The 17,328-nt window shown below is 45.0% G+C and overlaps 1 protein-coding gene across 1 annotated transcript in view; it reads right to left on the minus strand.

Annotated features, from left to right (window-relative positions):
- Positions 1–821: 821 nt before the first annotated feature.
- Positions 822–17,328, minus strand: part of LOC126191450 (DNA-dependent metalloprotease dvc-1-like) — a 76,190-nt gene continuing 59,683 nt past the window's right edge. Inside the window, exon 4 of the mRNA XM_049932330.1 lies at positions 822–953. Within this exon, the coding sequence (XP_049788287.1) occupies positions 922–953 (32 nt within the window). The 3' untranslated portion in view covers positions 822–921. The remainder of the gene's footprint in view (positions 954–17,328) is intronic.

The following is a 17,328-nucleotide window of genomic DNA, read 5'->3' on the forward strand; positions in this document are numbered from 1 at the left end:
GTTAGGGCTGTGAAATTGTTTTAAACCATTTTTACGTATTGTGTAGCCAAGGACCGCATTTGAAAAATTTTTGGTGCGTTAGTAAAGTTAAAACGGCTAATGTCGATTTGGTTTGGCAAATTCATTGGAAGTGATACTTAAAGCATCCGTAGCTGTTTGTTGTACGACCAAATACATATAATTTTCCGGGGAGTGTAGTGATACCTCAGCTATTGACTGTGAGTTACAAAGTGCCAAAGGCGGAGAACACAGCTGTCGCTATATAACTACTAGCAACAGAGCTTTATTCAGCACTGTTCTCCACTCCTCTCCGTAGTGGCCTGCTCCACATCACCGTTCCATACTGTCATCAACGGCGTACTGGCCATACTTTTATAAAATTCACTCTTATGACTGTGCTAAAGTCCTTTGACGCTAAGAAAGTATTACTCTTTTTCACAGAGTAAAATGTTCTGATGATCCTGTAAGAGGACGAAATTTGTCACCAAATGAAATAAATAACTTACATGTGATCCATATCACTGTCATTAAAATAATATTAAGGACAGAAGGTGGAGCAATCAGGCAGAGCAGCGACGGAAGCAAGCAAGAAAGAAAGCCAGTTATGGTTTTTGTAAACCATGGAGTACGTAATTGGGATGGCAAGAAGTGTCAGAACTGCCAGCCACTGAAACGCGGCTACAGTGCTAATTATTATGCCATCACTGTCAGTGTTCGCAGAAAATTTTATGCGCACTAGTGGGAAGTTGGGTTCTCAGGGCTTCTGCTATCACAATTTTAATAAATCGTTTCTACATTTTTAAAAGTACATTTTTATTGACCAGCAACTCAATATCTTTGAAGCCAGGTAAAATATAATTATATCTTCTGCGATATCCTGCTCCGGACGAAAATTTTTACCACCTCGGTGTCTTCCAGTTTTCATTGTGATTTGATGTTTCCAGATCCTGACCCTGCAAAGAAACACATGAAATTGAGAATTTGCTACTCTTTGATATGGGTGAGTTTTGTTAGTCAAATTACTCCCCAAGATTTTCTTTGCAGCTTAGAGAAATTCCTACTTATTGCAAAAATACTTCTAAGCAGGTTCATATTTTAACAAAATTTGAAGTAATGCTGAGAACACTGAAATACAGCCATGTTTCGGTTACAAAAAAATGTTCAAATGTTTGTGAAATCTTATGGGACTTAACTGCTAAGGTCATCAGTCCATAAACTTACACACTACTTAACCTAAATTATTCTAAAGACAAACACACACACCCATGCCCGAGGGAGGACTCGAACCTCCGCCGTTTCGGTTCTCTCTCTCTCTCTCTATTCGTTTAGTCGATTCCGACTCTTCGTGACCCCATGAACCAAATCACGCCACTTTTTCCTGTCTTGCACTCTCTCCCGTAGACCTTCCAGGTTGGAACACATTGCTTCTGTGATTCCATTGATCCATCTCATCCTCTGACATCCTCTTCTTCTAGTTCCTTCAATCTTCCCCAGCATTAATGTTTTTTCCAGCGAGGCATGTCATCGCATTGTGTGTCCAAAGTAGATCAGCTTTTGTTTTAACATTAGACCTTCCAGGGAGAAATCTGGTTTTATTTGCTCCGATATTGATCTGTTGGTTCTCTTTGCAGTCCATGGAACTCTAAGAAGTTTCCTCCAACACCTCAATTCGAAGGAGTCAATTCTTCGCCGTTCAGCCTTTCTAATGGTCCAGGTCTCACATCCATACATCACAACTGGAAAGACCATAGCCCTCACAATACGGATCTTTGTTGCTAGTGTTATATCTCTGGACCTTATAACCTTGTCAAGGTTTGACATCGCCTGTCTACCGAGCAACAGGCGTCTCCGGATTTCATGGCTGCAGTCGCCATCAGCAGAGATCTGGGAACCGAGATAACTGAATGTGGTCACTACCTCCATGGTTTCTCCTGCTATATCCCACGAAATGGTAGGTGTAGTTGCCATAATTTTCGTTTTCTTCACATTCAGCATAAGACCGGCCTTTTCACTTTCGTCTTTCACCTTCAGGAAGAGTGTTCTCAATTCTTCTTCACTTTCTGCCAACAGGATCGTATCATCCGCGTACCTGAGGTTGTTTACATTTATTCCAGCTATTTTAATTCCTGTTTCTCCTTCATCTAGCCTCGCATTCCTCATAACATGTTCTGCATACAGATTGAATAAGTACGGTGACAGTATGCAGCCTTGCCGGACCCCTGTCTGAATCTTTATCCATTTCGTTGTTCCATACAAAGTTCTCACCGTGGCTTCTTGGTCAAGGTATAAACTCCGTATCAGATGAATGAGATGATCTGGTACACCTATGTTTTTCAGTACGTTCCATAATTTGTTGTGATCGATGCAGTCAAAGGCTTTGGCGTAGTCAATAAAGCAGAGGTACACATCTTTCTGGAATTCTCTCGCTTTTTCCATAATCCACCGAATGTTAGCAACTTGATCTCTAGTTCCTCTTCCTTTCCTAAATCCAGCTTGTTCTTCTGGTAGCTCTCGATCTAGATATTGGCGAAGTCTATTTTGTAAGATTTTCAACATAACTTTGCTAGCATGTGAAGTAAGTGCGATTGTTCGGTAATCTGAGCATTCTTTAGAACTTCTCTTCTTTGGAATGGGGATGAATACTGATCTTTTCCAGTCTTCTGGCCACTGCTGCGTGATCCATATTTTTTGACATATTGAGTGCAGCACTTTCACTGCATCCCTTCCGGTGACTTTAAACAATTCTGCTGGTATTTCATCATGTCCACTAGTTTTGTTATCAGCCATATTTTCAAGGGCCCACTGGATTTCGCTCTCCAAAATATCTGGCTCTAGTTCTAAATTAACATTAACATCAGCAGTAGGAGCCCTGTCATTATGCAGGTCTTCTACATATTCTGCTCATCTTTCCTTAACATCCTCTGCTTCACTCAGATCTTTCCCGTTTCTGTCTTTTATCATTCCAATTTTTTCCTGGAATTTTCCTTTAATTTCGGTTACCTTCTAGCAAAATCTTTAGTGACTATTTTCGAAATCATACTGTTTCAACTTCATGATACATACGGTAACAATATATAGTGAGTACAATTTTTTTGTTTGGCTTCCTGCAAAGAAAAATTACGACACTTTTAAAAGCGAATTCTCCGTCTGTGCTTGGCAAAAGGAAGCAATAGTAACAGAAAACGAAATACTGCGTTCATCTGTTATAATACATGTGCTTACAAACCTGTTTCCGACATCTGCCGTAATATGTGGCAGCTAAATGTAGCACAGAGAAAATAATGTGCAACAGGTTAGTGATACAGATTGTGTTCTTACAAAGAATCACATGAACTTTTTAAAAAAATTGCAAAGAAAGTCTTATGTAATAAGCCAGTAACAAATCACATTTTAATACTGTAGTGTCGTTTCCTCTGATACGCAGAATAAAAATTTAACAGAGGAAAAGGGAAACTTTATATGTTCGTATAAAACTCTTTCTTATTGATTTCAAGTCTGTCCAGTAGGGCACCTATTTTTCTTAACGAAATGTGGAACGTAGCAGTGTACATTGTAGAAATGGATTTCTGTTAAAAGATGTTACACACAACCTGAATCTGTCTTTCGCAGTCCCCAGTTTCTTTCACGTCCAGACACGTAACTACCACAGCTCTGTCTGATCAACATGAATATTTCCACATTGCTTGAAGGTGGTGTTGCACCAGTTTCTGCCAGTAGTATGGTTGTAACTACTACTGAATAGTTTTTAAACCATGTTGTTATAAAGCACAGTTCTGTAGTTAAAATCCTTTTAACTTTTTTGTAAGGCTACCCAAAATTTTGCCACCAAATGGGATAGTGCACCAGATTTTGTCTGTGATTGGTTCCTGTAAGCTGGAGTAAAGGTGTGGTAGAATTTGTTGATGGTGAATATATGTTTAAAGAGATTGGGTCATCAGTCCCTCCATTTCATGGAAAACACGTGAAAAGTGCAAAAACAGGGGGCTTTGCTGCTCCAACTACATTATAAGATCAAAAATATTTGGACACCCCCCCAAAACATTCGTTTTTCATATCAGGTGCTTTGTGCTGCCACCTACTACCAGGTGCTCCATATCAACGACCTCAATAGTCATTAGACATCGTGAGAGAGCAGAATGGGGCGCTCTGCGGAACTCACGGACTTCGAACGTGGTCAGGTGATTGGGTGTCACTTGTGTCATACTTGCGTCATACTTGTTTCACACTTGTGCCACACTCCCTAGGTCCACTGTTTCCGACGTGGTGGTGAAGTGGAAACGTGAAGGGACACGTACAGCACAAAAGCGTGCAGGTCGACCTCGTGTGTGTGACTGACAGAGACCGCCGACAGTTGAAGACGGTCGTAATGTGTAGTAGCTTCAAATGGCTCTAAGCACTCTGGGACTTAACATCTGAGGTCATCAGTCCCCTAGACTTAGAACTACTTAAACCTAACTAATCTAAGGATATCATACACAACCATGTACGAGGCAGGATTCGAACCTGCGACCGTAGCAGCAGCGTGGTTCCGGACTGAAGCTGCTAGAACCGCTCGGCAACGTGTAGTAGGAAGACATCTATCCAGACCATCACACAGGAATTCCAAACTGCATCAGGATCGCATCTTTCAACACGATTGGGCACCTGTTCATAATGCACGGCCTATGGTGGAGTGGTTACACAACAATAGCATCCCTGTAATGGAATGGCCTGACCTGAATCCTATAGAACACTTGGTTCCAGACCTCACCGACCGACATCGATAACTCTCCTCAGTGCAGCACTCCGTGAAGAATGGGCTGCCATTCCCCAAGAAACCTTCCAGCACATGATTCAACGTATGCCTGCGAGAGTGGAAGCTGTCATCAGGGCTAAGGGTGGGCCAAGACCATATTGAATTCCAGCTTTAACGAGGGAGGGCGCCACGAACTTGTAAGTCATTTCCAGCCAGGTGTCCGGATATTTTTGATTACATAGTGTATATAAGCAAGTCAAGAGTTTGAGAAAGGGGGCGACAGTTGTTTTAACACGATAGGTAAAAGAAAATAGAGATAGCCCAGGCAGCATGTTGAGCTAGAGGGTCTAAAAGCACAACAAGGTAAGGGAGGGAAGAAAGTAACCACATCCACAACTAAAACTAAAAGTCGATTGTTATAGTTTAGTGTAGAGTTTACTCGATTGTTGTAGTTTAGTGTAAAATCGGCTCTCCCTCAGGAAATTTAACACTTTGGCAGTGGCTGTCTCGTCATCCGAAAGCATCTGAGGTAGGGAGGTAGGCAAGCTGAGATTGTGCCGCAGATCGGCCAGCAAGGCGCAGTCAACAAGACCAAGTGCTATCGTCATTGGCCTACCGCAGCGAGGAGCATTCCCCGACGCAGAAGGAACTCCTGGGTGAGTCTCGTGTGGCCGATGCTTTGTCAGCACAAAACAATGGCATCTTCCTAAGATGCCTGAAGAGATGTATGCCACAGTTTAGTGGATCCTTTAATCGCTCACTACTTGTTTTGGGTCGCAGTAGGCTACCATCTAACTCCCAAAGAATCAAAATGTTGCGTGCAAATTGCAATCGTAAGTCGGTGCCCGGTATTCCGACGTCAAGTTGGTCTGTAGTGGTGTCTTTAGCTAGGTGGTTGGCGAGTTCATTTCCCGGAATGCCTATGTGGCTCAGAGAACAGATGGTCACTTTTCCCAGAGCTTTAGAGGCCAACCAGTAGGTCCTGGATGTTGGTGACCAAAAGTATTTTTTGGATAGCACAGCAATATACCTTTTAAGCAACTCGCGGAATCGCTACAGATAAAAGCTGGTCGTGACCAGTGATTTGACGTACAGCAAAGCCTCAGGTATGCCACCCAACTGTGCAGTGCATAAACTGCAGGCACTTGCAGAGAGCCTTTACGTGTCCCCTTGCATGTGCAAAAGCGTAACCACCAACCCTGTCGTTGACTTTAGATCTGTCAATGAAGATGCGTACTGAATTAGGATAATCGTGGAGAATCGAACGAAACAGGTGTCTGAGAAGGGCAGGATCAGCATCCTCCTTGATGCCACAAAAGAGTCCATCCACATCACAGGACGTGTTACACACCACGGGGGGGGGGGGGGGGGGGGGGTTTCTAGAGGAAGCTCCAGGAACACAAACTAAAGAAGACTTTGGAGGTCCTTCAGCAGAGTATCGAGTCGGATCCTATCTAGTCTACCCAGTTTCGGGTGATGTGCAAAATGTGGTGTCACCGCCAGACACCACACTTGCTAGGTGGTAGCCTTTAAATCGGCCGCGGTCCGTAAGTATACGTCGGACCCGCGTGTCGCCACTATCAGTGATTGCAGTTCGAGCGCCGCCACACGGCAGGTCTAGTCTAGAGAGACTCCCTAGCACTCGCCCCAGTTGTACAGCCGACTTTGATAGCGATGGTTCACTGACAAAATACGCTCTCATTTGCCGAGACGATAGCATAGCCTTCAGCTACGTCATTTGCTACGACCTAGCAAGGCGCCATATTCAGTTACTATTGATATTGTGAATCATGTACCGTCAAGAGCGACGTTCATCATTAATGGATTAAAGTTAAGTATCTAACTAATTACGTCCGCTTTCTGAATTCTAATTCCTTGTCATGTTCCAGAGCTCACGTCAGTATAGTCCTTCCCTCCTCACGCCAGCCTGCGTGAGCTAAAACGCGTGCATTTCGGCCTCCTCAAGTACCTCCTACAGAAACCAGATGGCAGTTATAAGAGTCGAAGGACATGAAAGGGAAGCAGTGGTTGGGAAGGGAGTGAGACAGGGTTGTAGCCTCTCCCCGATGTTATTCAATCTGTATATTGAGCAAGCAGTGAAGGAAACAAAAGAAAAATTCGGAGTAGGAATTAAAATCCATGAAGAAGAAATAAAAACTTTGAGGTTCGCCGATGACATTGTAATTCTGTCAGAGACAGCAAAGGACTTGGAAGAGCAGTTGAACGGAATGCATAGTGTCTTGAAGGGAGGATATAAGATGAACATCAACAAAAGCAAAACGAGGATAAGGGAATGTAGTCGAATTAAGTCGGGTGATGCTGAGGGAATTAGATTAGGAAATGAGACACTTAAAGTAGTGAAGGAGTTTTGCAATTTGGGGAGCAAAATAACTGATGATGGTCGAAGTAGAGAAGATATAAAATGTAGACTGGCAATAGCAAGGAAAGCGTTTCTGAAGAAGAGAAATTTGTTTACATCGAGCATAGATTTAAATGTCAGGAAGTCGTTTCTGAAAGTATTTGTATGGAGTGTAGCCATGTATGGAAGTGAAACGTGGACAATAAATAGTTTGGACAAGAAGAGAATAGAAGATTTCGAAATGTGGTGCTACAGAAGAATGTTGAAGATTAGGTGGGTAGATCACGTAACTAATGAGGAGGTATTGAATAGGATTGGGGAGAAGAGAAGTTTGTGGCACAACGTGACTAGAAGAAGGGATCGGTTGGTAGGACATGTTCTGAGACATCGAGGGATCACCAATTTAGTGTTGTAGGGCAACGTGGAGGGTAAAAATCGTAGAGGGAGACCAAGAGATGAATACACTAAGCAGATTCAGAAGGATGTAGGTTGCAGTAGGTACTGGGAGATGAAGGAGCTTGCACAGGATGGATTAGCATGGAGAGCTGCATTAAACCAGTCTCAGGACTGAAGACCACAACATCAACAATAGGAACACGGTGTTGGCTCTTCTGTCAACACAACACAAACAGTCTTAGCTTGTGAGGAACGGTGTCGAAAGCCTTCTGGAAATCTAAAAATATGAAATCAATTTGACATCCCCTGTCGATAGCACTCATTACTTCATGAATATAAAGAGCTAGTTTTTTCACAAGAATGATGTTTTCTGAATCCGTTTTCTTCGAGGTAATTAATAATGTTCAAACACAAATGGTTCAAATGCTGTAAGCACTATGGGAGTTAACATCTGAGGTCATCAGTCCGCTAGACTTAGAACTACTTAAACCTACGGACATCACAAACATCCATGCCCGTGAAAGGATTCGAACCTGCGACCGTAGCAGCAGCGCAGTTCCAGACTGAAGCGCCTAGAACCGCTCGGCCACCGCGGCCGGCTGTTCGAACACAGTATACGTTCCAAAACCCTACTGCAAACCGATGTTAGTGAAATGGGCCTGTAATTCAGCGGATTACTCCTATTTCCCTTTTTGGGTAATGGTGTGACCTCTGCAATTTCCCAGTCTTTAGGTACGGAACTTTCTGTGAGCGAGCGGTTGTATATAAGTGCTAAATATGGAGCTATTGTATCAGCATACTCTGAAAGGAACCTGATTGGTATACAATCTGGACCGGAGGCCTTGCCTTTATTAAGTGATTTAAGCTGCTTTGCTGCACCGATGATATCTACTTCTATGTTTCTCACCTCGGCAGTTGTTCTTGATTGAAATTCAGGAATATTTACTTCGTCTTCTTTGGTGAAGGAGTTTCGGAAAACCGTGTTTAATCTCTGCTTTAGTGGCACTGTCATCAGAGACTTCCTCGTTGTTATCGCGCAGTGAAGGTATTGTTGCGTCTTGCCACTGGTGTGCTTTATGTATGACCAGAATCTCTTTGGCTTTTCTGCCAGATTCCGAGACAGAGTAAAGTTGTGGAAATTGTTAAAAGCATCTCGCATTGAAGTACGCGCTACATATGAACTTCTGAAAAACTTTGCCTGTCTTGGGGGTTTGCGTTATTTTAAATTTGGCATTCTTTTTTCTTTGCTTCTTCAACAGCGATCTGACCCGTTTTGTGTACCATGTGGGATCAGTACCACCACTTATTAATTTAAGTGGTATGTATCTCTCCAGTGCCATTGATACTATCTCTTTGAAATCATTCCACATCTTTCCTACGCTTACGTGATCAAATGGGAAGGAGTGGAGACTGTCTCTTAAAAAGGTGTTAAGAGCATTTTATCAGCTTTTTTTAAATAGATGTACTTTGCTTTTCTTTTTGATGGTTTTTGGTGATACGGTATTCAGCCTAGCAGCAACTGCCTTGTGATCGGTAATCCCTGTATTCGTCATGATACTCCCTATTTGTCCAGGATTATTTGTTGCTAAGAGGCTAAGTATGCTATCGCAACCATTTACGCTTCGAGTCGGCTCATGAACTAATTGTTCAAAATAATTTTCTGAAAATGCACTGATGGTGATAGCAAACTACGTTACACTCAGAACTGATGACCCCTGAGGGGCTCCAGTCTCCTGTATACATTGCTTGGTGTGAGTCGAACCTATCCAGACCCAATACACTAGGAGGAGATTCTGGATAAAAACTGGTAAACTGCCCCAGAAACCCTGCTCATACTATGTAGACAGTACGTGATGTCTCCAGATGGTAATGTATGCCTTCTGAAAGTCAAAGAACACAGCAGTCAGATGTTGGCGATGCGCGGAAGCTTTGTGCCGTGCAGATTCCAAACTAACTAGACTACCTGTTTTGGACCAAAAAGCCCAAAAGCTACTTTGAGATCATGATATATACCCTCTGGCTTCAAGGCACCAACGAAGACGGCAGTTGTCCATCCGTTTGAACAGATTACACAGTCCTTTCGTCAGAGAGACTGGTCAGTAGTTAATTAGAAGATGTGGGTCCTTTCCCAGTTTCCTGATAGGAATAATTATACCTTCCCGCCAAATACGATAAGGAAGTCCGAGGATATATTTCATGCTGTTAGCACGAAGATGTCTGAACATTCGGTTGTGGAATTTGTCAGGTCTAGGGCCGTAACTCGACACACTGCCAACGTGCTGAGACGCTCCCATTCAATAAAGCCCATGTCGTATGACAGGGAGCCGTGTGCGTGGAAGAATAGCGGTCAGCACTCAGTGTTTCCGGGTCAGGAAATTTCGTTGATAATACTGCAAGAGTAAACTTCAGCGAAGTGTGCCGCAAAACATTCGGCAAGTACAACTGATCAGTGCAGACGTTACCATGGACCAGGATGCCAGGCACTACTGTAGGTGGTGACTGGCCGCAAATATGGGGGATTTTAGTCCACATTTCCAACGATGGGGTGTAGGATTGCAGAGATGATATACAGGGCTATTACAAATGATTAAAGCGATTTCACAGCTCTACAGTAACTTTATTATTTGAGATATTGTCACAATGCTTTGCACACACATACAAAAACTCAAAAAGTTTTTTTAGGCATTCTCAAATGTTCGATATGTGCCCCTTTAGTGATTCGGCAGACATCAAGCCGATAATCAAGTTCCTCCCACACTCGGCGTAGCATGTCCCCATCAATGAGTGCGAAAGCATCGTTGATAAGAGCTCGCAGTTCTGGCACGTTTCTTGGTAGAGGAGGTTTAAACACTGAATCTTTCCCATAAACCCACAGAAAGAAATCGCATGGGGTTAAGTCGGGAGAACGTGGAGGCCATGACACGAATTGCCGATCACAATCTCCACCACGACCGATCCATCGGTTTTCCAATCTCCTGTTTAAGAAATGCCGAACATCAGGATGGAAGTGCGGTGGAGCACCATCCTGTTGAAAGATCAAGTCGGCGCTGTCGGTCCCCAGTTGTGGCACGAGCCAATTTTCCAGCATGTCCAGATACACGTGTCCTGTAACGTTTTTTTCGCAGAAGAAAAAGGGGCCGTAAACTTTAAACCGTGAGATTGCGCAAAACACGTTAACTTTTGGTGAATTGCGAATTTGCTGCACGAATGCGTGAGGATTCTCTACCGCCCAGATTCGCACATTGTGTCTGTTCGCTTCACCATTAAGAAAAAATGTTGCTTCATCACTGAAAACAAGTTTCGCACTGAACGCATCCTCTTCCATGAGCTGTTGCAACCGCGCCGAAAATTCAAAGCGTTTGACTTTGTCATCGGGTGTCAGGGCTTGTAGCAATTGTAAATGGTAAGGCTTCTCCTTTAGCCTTTTCCGTAAGATTTTTCAAACCGTCGGCTGTGGTACGTTTAGCTCCCCGCTCGCTTTATTCGTCGACTTCCGCGGGCTACGCGTGAAACTTGCCCGCACGCGTTCAACGGTTTCTTCGCTCACTGCAGGCCGACCCGTCGATTTCCCCTTACAGAGGCATCCAGAAGCTTTAAACTGCGCATACCAACGCCGAACGGGGTTAGCAGTTGGTGGATCTCTGTTGAACTTTGTCCTGAAGTGTCGTTGCACTGTTACGACTGACCGACGTGAGTGCATTTCAAGCACGACATACGCTTTCTCGGCTCCTGTCGCCATTTTGTCTCACTGCGCTCTCGAGCCCTCTGGCGGCAGAAACCTGAAGTACGGCTTCAGCCGAACAAAACTTTACGAGTTTTTCTACGTATCTGTAGTGTGTCGTGACCGTATGTCAATGAATGGAGCTACAGTGAATTTATGAAATCGCTTCAATCATTTGTAATAGCCCTGTATATTACTCCCAACTTTCTTGTTTCCTTTTCTTTATTAAAAACCTCGCTTTCACCTGGAGTCTCTTTAATGCTATCAGATTATCCAGATGGACGGCGCTTGTGCCATTGAAGCTGCTTGCGCCCTTCCCTGATAGTTGGGGCTGTATCTTCAGACCACCATGGCACCGGCGACCGTCTGTATGAACTGCAGGAGCAGGATATCGTTGCTGCTGCAGCATGAGTAACAGTATGAATTGCATCCTGTACCACTTTGTTGGTATCCGTCGCATGACTGGCCAAAAAGGAGGCCGCAGAGAGAAAGCCTGCCAGTTACCGTCCCGAAACGATAAACCTGGAGCATGTTCCAGATGTCTGATTGGTGAGGGAGACCGATAGGAAAATGGTCGATTTCACATTTCACAAATATCGCCATGGACGCACCACTGAATCAGGGATAAGATACTCCGGCTGCAAACTGTGAGATCAATAGTTTAGTACATTCCGTTGGCCGCACTTAAAGGTGTTGCAGTTCCAGTGCTACGTAGGCAGACGTCCAATTTTGAAAGAAGGTGTTCCAGTACTCGGCGATACCGAGAGTGTCACCGCCCCACGAAGGATTATGGATATTTAAGTCCTCTAATAAGAGGAAGGGGGGGGAGGGGGGGTAGCAGTTCCACTGACTAAGAACTCGTGGTGATGGAAAGGTCCATCTAGGGGTGTAAGTAGGCTGTTTATGTTTTCGCTATGTAAGTAGGCTGTTTATGTTTTCTTATTGGCAACGTTACGTAGCGCTCTGTGTGCTAGTTTGCATTGTTGTCTGCCATTGTAGTGTTGCGCAGCGGCAGCTGGATGTTAACAGCGCATAGCGTTGGGCAGTTGGAGGTGAGCCGCCAGCAGTGGTGGATGTGGGGAGAGACATGGCGGAGTTTTGAGATTTGTAATACTGAATGGCATCAACTGCTATATATATTATGGTTTTTCAACACTATTAAGGTAAATACATTGTTTGTTCTCTATTAAAATCTTTCATTTGCTAACTATGCGTGTCAGTAGTTAGTGCTTTCCGTAGTTTGAATCTTTTATTTAGCTGGCAGTAGTGGCGCTCGCTGTATTGCAGTAGTTCGAGTAATGAGGATTTTTGTGAGGTAAAGTGATCTGTGAAAGGTATAGTTTAATGTTAGTCAGGGCCATTCTTTTGTAGGGATTTTTGATAGTCAGATTGCGTTGCGCTAAAAAAAAATATTGTGTGTCAGTTTAAGCACAGTCTTGTATTATTGTTCTAAGGGGACGTTTCAGGGGTAGATAAACATTACATATTGTCATCCGAATTGACAGGTAGATATTAACGGCCATGGCCCCTACTGCAGTGGTAAGGGGCACTGCTCACTAGAAATATCAAAGCGTATGAGGGTGCAGACCCCACCGAACACTCTCTCGACATTAATACGATTGGTACAGTAGGATATATAGTTTTTCAGAGCAGGGAGGTGCGTTGCTGTAAACAGTATTTCCTGTAGTGCTATTCCAGTTACGGAGTAAGCAGCCATTAAATGAGTGAGTTCGGTCGGATGGTAGTCGTTACAGTTCCATTGAAGGAGCTTTGGAGTCAGGAAAGTGGTGAATGGGAAATACGGGTGTGATAACTTCGCTACCATCTTAGTTTACTGGTTTGTGCGATTGTGCGTATAGGCTCGGCCTCTGCAGGGATGGGGAGCGGAATTTCCAAAGCCTCAGAAAGTAGATTACCTTTCTGCTTATCCTTCTTACCATTGAGAAACTTCGATTTCTGTGAGTATTTCCCCATTTTATCTTCTAGGAGTGAAGAGGAGCGTACTTTTCTTCTTTTCTTCGGCGTGCAGCTTGTGGCCGCTGGTCCTTTTTTTGAGAGGCGTAAGGAAAGTGCACCATACTCTGAAGTGTTTACGAAATTATTTTCCATTTCCAAATTATACAGAATGTGACATAACACATCTTGCGTGTAATTATACGAACGTGTAATGTTAAGAAAAATGTTAGGGTATAGAAATAAACCTTACAGAAACCTGTATTATTTATAGAATGTGTGGTGTCACCGCCAGACACCACACTTGCTAGGTGGTAGCTTTAAATCGGCCGCGGTCCATTAGTACATGTCGGACCCGCGTGTCGCCACTGTCAGTAATTGCAGACCGAGTGCCAACACACGGCAGGTCTAGAGAGACGTACTAGCACTCGCCCCAGTTGTACGACGACTTTGCTAGCGACTACACTGACGAAGCCTTTTCTCTCATTTGCCGAGAGACAGTTAGAATAGCCTTCAGCTAAGTCCATGGCTACGACCTAGCAAGGCGCCATTAACCATATCTAGAGAGAGTCCCACTTGTATCATCAAGAACGCTGTATACAAATGATGAATTAAAAGTTGAGTATTTTAGCAGCTACGTACTTTTCTTTATAGCATTCATTACGTATCCTGTTCCAGACCTCACACCCGTCTGCGTTAGATTATAGCGTGCATTTCGGCCTCCTGTATCTACAAGGTGTTGGCACATTTGCCAACACATCAGAATGTACTTAATTTTCCTTTCATTGACAGAGTTTATAACAAACGTCTCAATATTCACTAAAATACGGAATTTCAAATTTTCTACGAGATTTTCTAATTAATCATCAGGTAAAGAGCCTACACTATATTGAAGAACACTTAATTAACTGCACCAGTAAGTTCTAAAATTCAAATGGCTCTGAGCACTATGGGACTTAACTTCTGAGGTCATCAGTCCCCTAGAACTTAGAACTACTTAAACCTAACTAACCTAAGGACATCACACTCATCCATGCCCGAGTGCAAGATTCGAACCTGCGACCGTAGCAGTCGCGCGGCTCCAGACTGTAGCGCCTAGAACCACTCGGCCACTCCGGCCGGCAAAGCACCAGTAAGTATAGCAATACATTTTTTCTCAGTCAGTTTAGGGCTAAAATTGCGGAATTTTCTGTGGGACATCTTGGAATATTCCTGTTTCAACCCTTATAGTTCTGACAGGTGGCGGGGCCATAAGTAGCCTTGAACATTGCGTCTAGAACAGAGGTGCGTTCCAAGCAGAGAGCTGTCATTTAGTATCGTTTATCGGGAAACCACATCTTTGCACATATTCATAGGCACTTGCAGAATACCTACGGAGACACACCACTGAACAAAATCACAATGAGCCGCAGGGAGTGGCCGCGCGGTTTGAGGCGTCATGTCACGGACTGCGCGGCCCCTCCCGCCGGTGGTTGGAGTCCTCCCTCGGGCATGGGTGTGTGTGTTGTTCTTAACATACTTTAGTTTAAGTAGTGAGTAAGTCTAGGGACCGATGACCTCAACAGTTTGGTCCCTTAGGTATTCACACACATTTGAACATTTGAAAAGCATAGTGAGTTGTTGGGCGATGCAAGTGTCCGCACACAGCTGTGACTCCTGAAATGTTGGAACGTGCAGACACTCATTCGAGGAGATCGACGGATGACAAACACCTCTTTGCTCCCAGAATAAGATTTTCACTCTGCAGCGGAGTGTGCGCTGATATGAAACTTCCTGGCAGATTAAAACTAGGTGCCCGACCGAGACTCGAACTCGGGACCTTTGCCTTTCGCGGGCAAGTGCTCTACCAACTGAGCTACCGAAGCACGACTCACGCCCGGTACTCACAGCTTTACTTCTGCCAGTACCTCGTCTCCTACCTTCCAAACTTTACAGAAGCTCTCCTGCGAACCTTGCAGAACTAGCACTCCTGAAAGAAAGGATATTGCGGAGACATGGCTTAGCCACAGCCTAGGGGATGTTTCCAGAATGAGATTTTCACTCTGCAGCGGAGTGTGCGCTGATATGAAACTTCCTGGCAGATTAAAACTGTGTGCCCGACCGACACTCGAACTCGGGACCTTTGCCTTTCGCGGGCAAGTGCTCTACCAACTGAGCTACCGAAGCACGACTCACGCCCGGTACTCACAGCTTTACTTCTGCCAGTACCTCGTCTCCTACCTTCCCAACTTTACAGAAGCTCTCCTGCGAACCTTGCAGAACTAGCACTCCTGAAAGAAAGGATATTGCGGAGACATGGCTTAGCCACAGCCTAGGGGATGTTTCCAGAATGAGATTTTCACTCTGCAGCGGAGTGTGCGCTGATATGAAACTTCCTGGCAGATTAAAACTGTGTGCCCGACCGAGACTCGAACTCGGAACCTTTGCCTTTCGCGGGCAAGTGCTCTACCAACTGAGCTACCGAAGCACGACTCACGCCCGGTACTCACAGCTTTACTTCTGCCAGTACCTCGTCTCCTACCTTCCCAACTTTACAGAAGCTCTCCTGCGAACCTTGCAGAACTAGCACTCCTGAAAGAAAGGATATTGCGGAGACATGGCTTAGCCACAGCCTAGGGGATGTTTCCAGAATGAGATTTTCACTCTGCAGCGGAGTGTGCGCTGATATGAAACTTCCTGGCATATTAAAACTGTGTGCCCGACCGAGACTCGAACTCGGGACCTTTGCCTATCGCGGGCAAGTGCTCTACCAACTGAGCTACCGAAGCACGACTCACGCCCGGTACTCACAGCTTTACTTCTGCCAGTACCTCGTCTCCTACCTTCCAAACTTTACAGAAGCTCTCCTGCGAACCTTGCAGAACTAGCACTCCTGAAAGAAAGGATATTGCGGAGACATGGCTTAGCCACAGCCTAGGGGATGTTTCCAGAATGAGAGTTTCACTCTGCAGCGGAGTGTGCGCTGATATGAAACTTCCTGGCAGATTAAAACTGTGTGCCCGACCGAGACTCGAACTCGGGACCTTTGCCTTTCGCAGGCAAGTGCTCTACCAACTGAGCTACCGAAGCACGACTCACGCCTGGTACTCTTTCAGGAGTGCTAGTTCTGCAAGGTTCGCAGGAGAGCTTCTGTAAAGTTTGGAAGGTAGGAGACGAGGTACTGGCAGAAGTAAAGCTGTGAGTACCGGGCGTGAGTCGTGCTTCGGTAGCTCAGTTGGTAGAGCACTTGCCCGCGAAAGGCAAAGGTCCCGAGTTCGAGTCTCGGTCGGGCACACAGTTTTAATCTGCCAGGAAGTTTCATATCAGCGCACACTCCGCTGCAGAGTGAAAATCTCATTCTGGAAACATCCCCTAGGCTGTGGCTAAGCCATGTCTCCGCAATATCCTTTCTTTCAGGAGTGCTAGTTCTGCAAGGTTCGCAGCAGAGCTTCTGTAAAGTTTGGAAGGTAGGAGACGAGGTACTGGCAGAAGTAAAGCTGTGAGTACCGGGCGTGAGTCGTGCTTCGGTAGCTCAGTTGGTAGAGCACTTGCCCGCGAAAGGCAAAGGTCCCGAGTTCGAGTCTCGGTCGGGCACACAGTTTTAATCTGCCAGGAAGTTTCATATCAGCGCACACTCCGCTGCAGAGTGAAAATCTCATTCTGGAAACATCCCCTAGGCTGTGGCTAAGCCATGTCTCCGCAATATCCTTTCTTTCAGGAGTGCTAGTTCTGCAAGGTTCGCAGGAGAGCTTCTGTAAAGTTGGAAGGTAGGAGACGAGGTACTGGCAGAAGTAAAGCTGTGAGTACCGGGCGTGAGTCGTGCTTCGGTAGCTCAGTTGGTAGAGCACTTGCCCGCGAAAGGCAAAGGTCCCGAGTTCGAGTCTCGGTCGGGCACCTAGTTTTAATCTGCCAGGAAGTTTCATATCAGCGCACATTCCGCTGCAGAGTGAAAATCTCATTCTGGAAACATCCCCTAGGATGTGGCTAAGCCATGTCTCCGGAATATCCTTTCTTTCAGGAGTGCTAGTTCTGCAAGGTTCGCAGGAGAGCTTCTGTAAAGTTTGGAAGGTAGGAGACGAGGTACTGGCAGAAGTAAAGCTGTGAGTACCGGGCGTGAGTCGTGCTTCGGTAGCTCAGTTGGTAGAGCACTTGCCCGCGAAAGGCAAAGGTCCCGAGTTCGAGTCT

The sequence above is a fragment of the Schistocerca cancellata genome, chromosome 6 (assembly GCF_023864275.1).
Source record: "Schistocerca cancellata isolate TAMUIC-IGC-003103 chromosome 6, iqSchCanc2.1, whole genome shotgun sequence".
Lineage (NCBI taxonomy): Eukaryota > Metazoa > Arthropoda > Insecta > Orthoptera > Acrididae > Schistocerca > Schistocerca cancellata.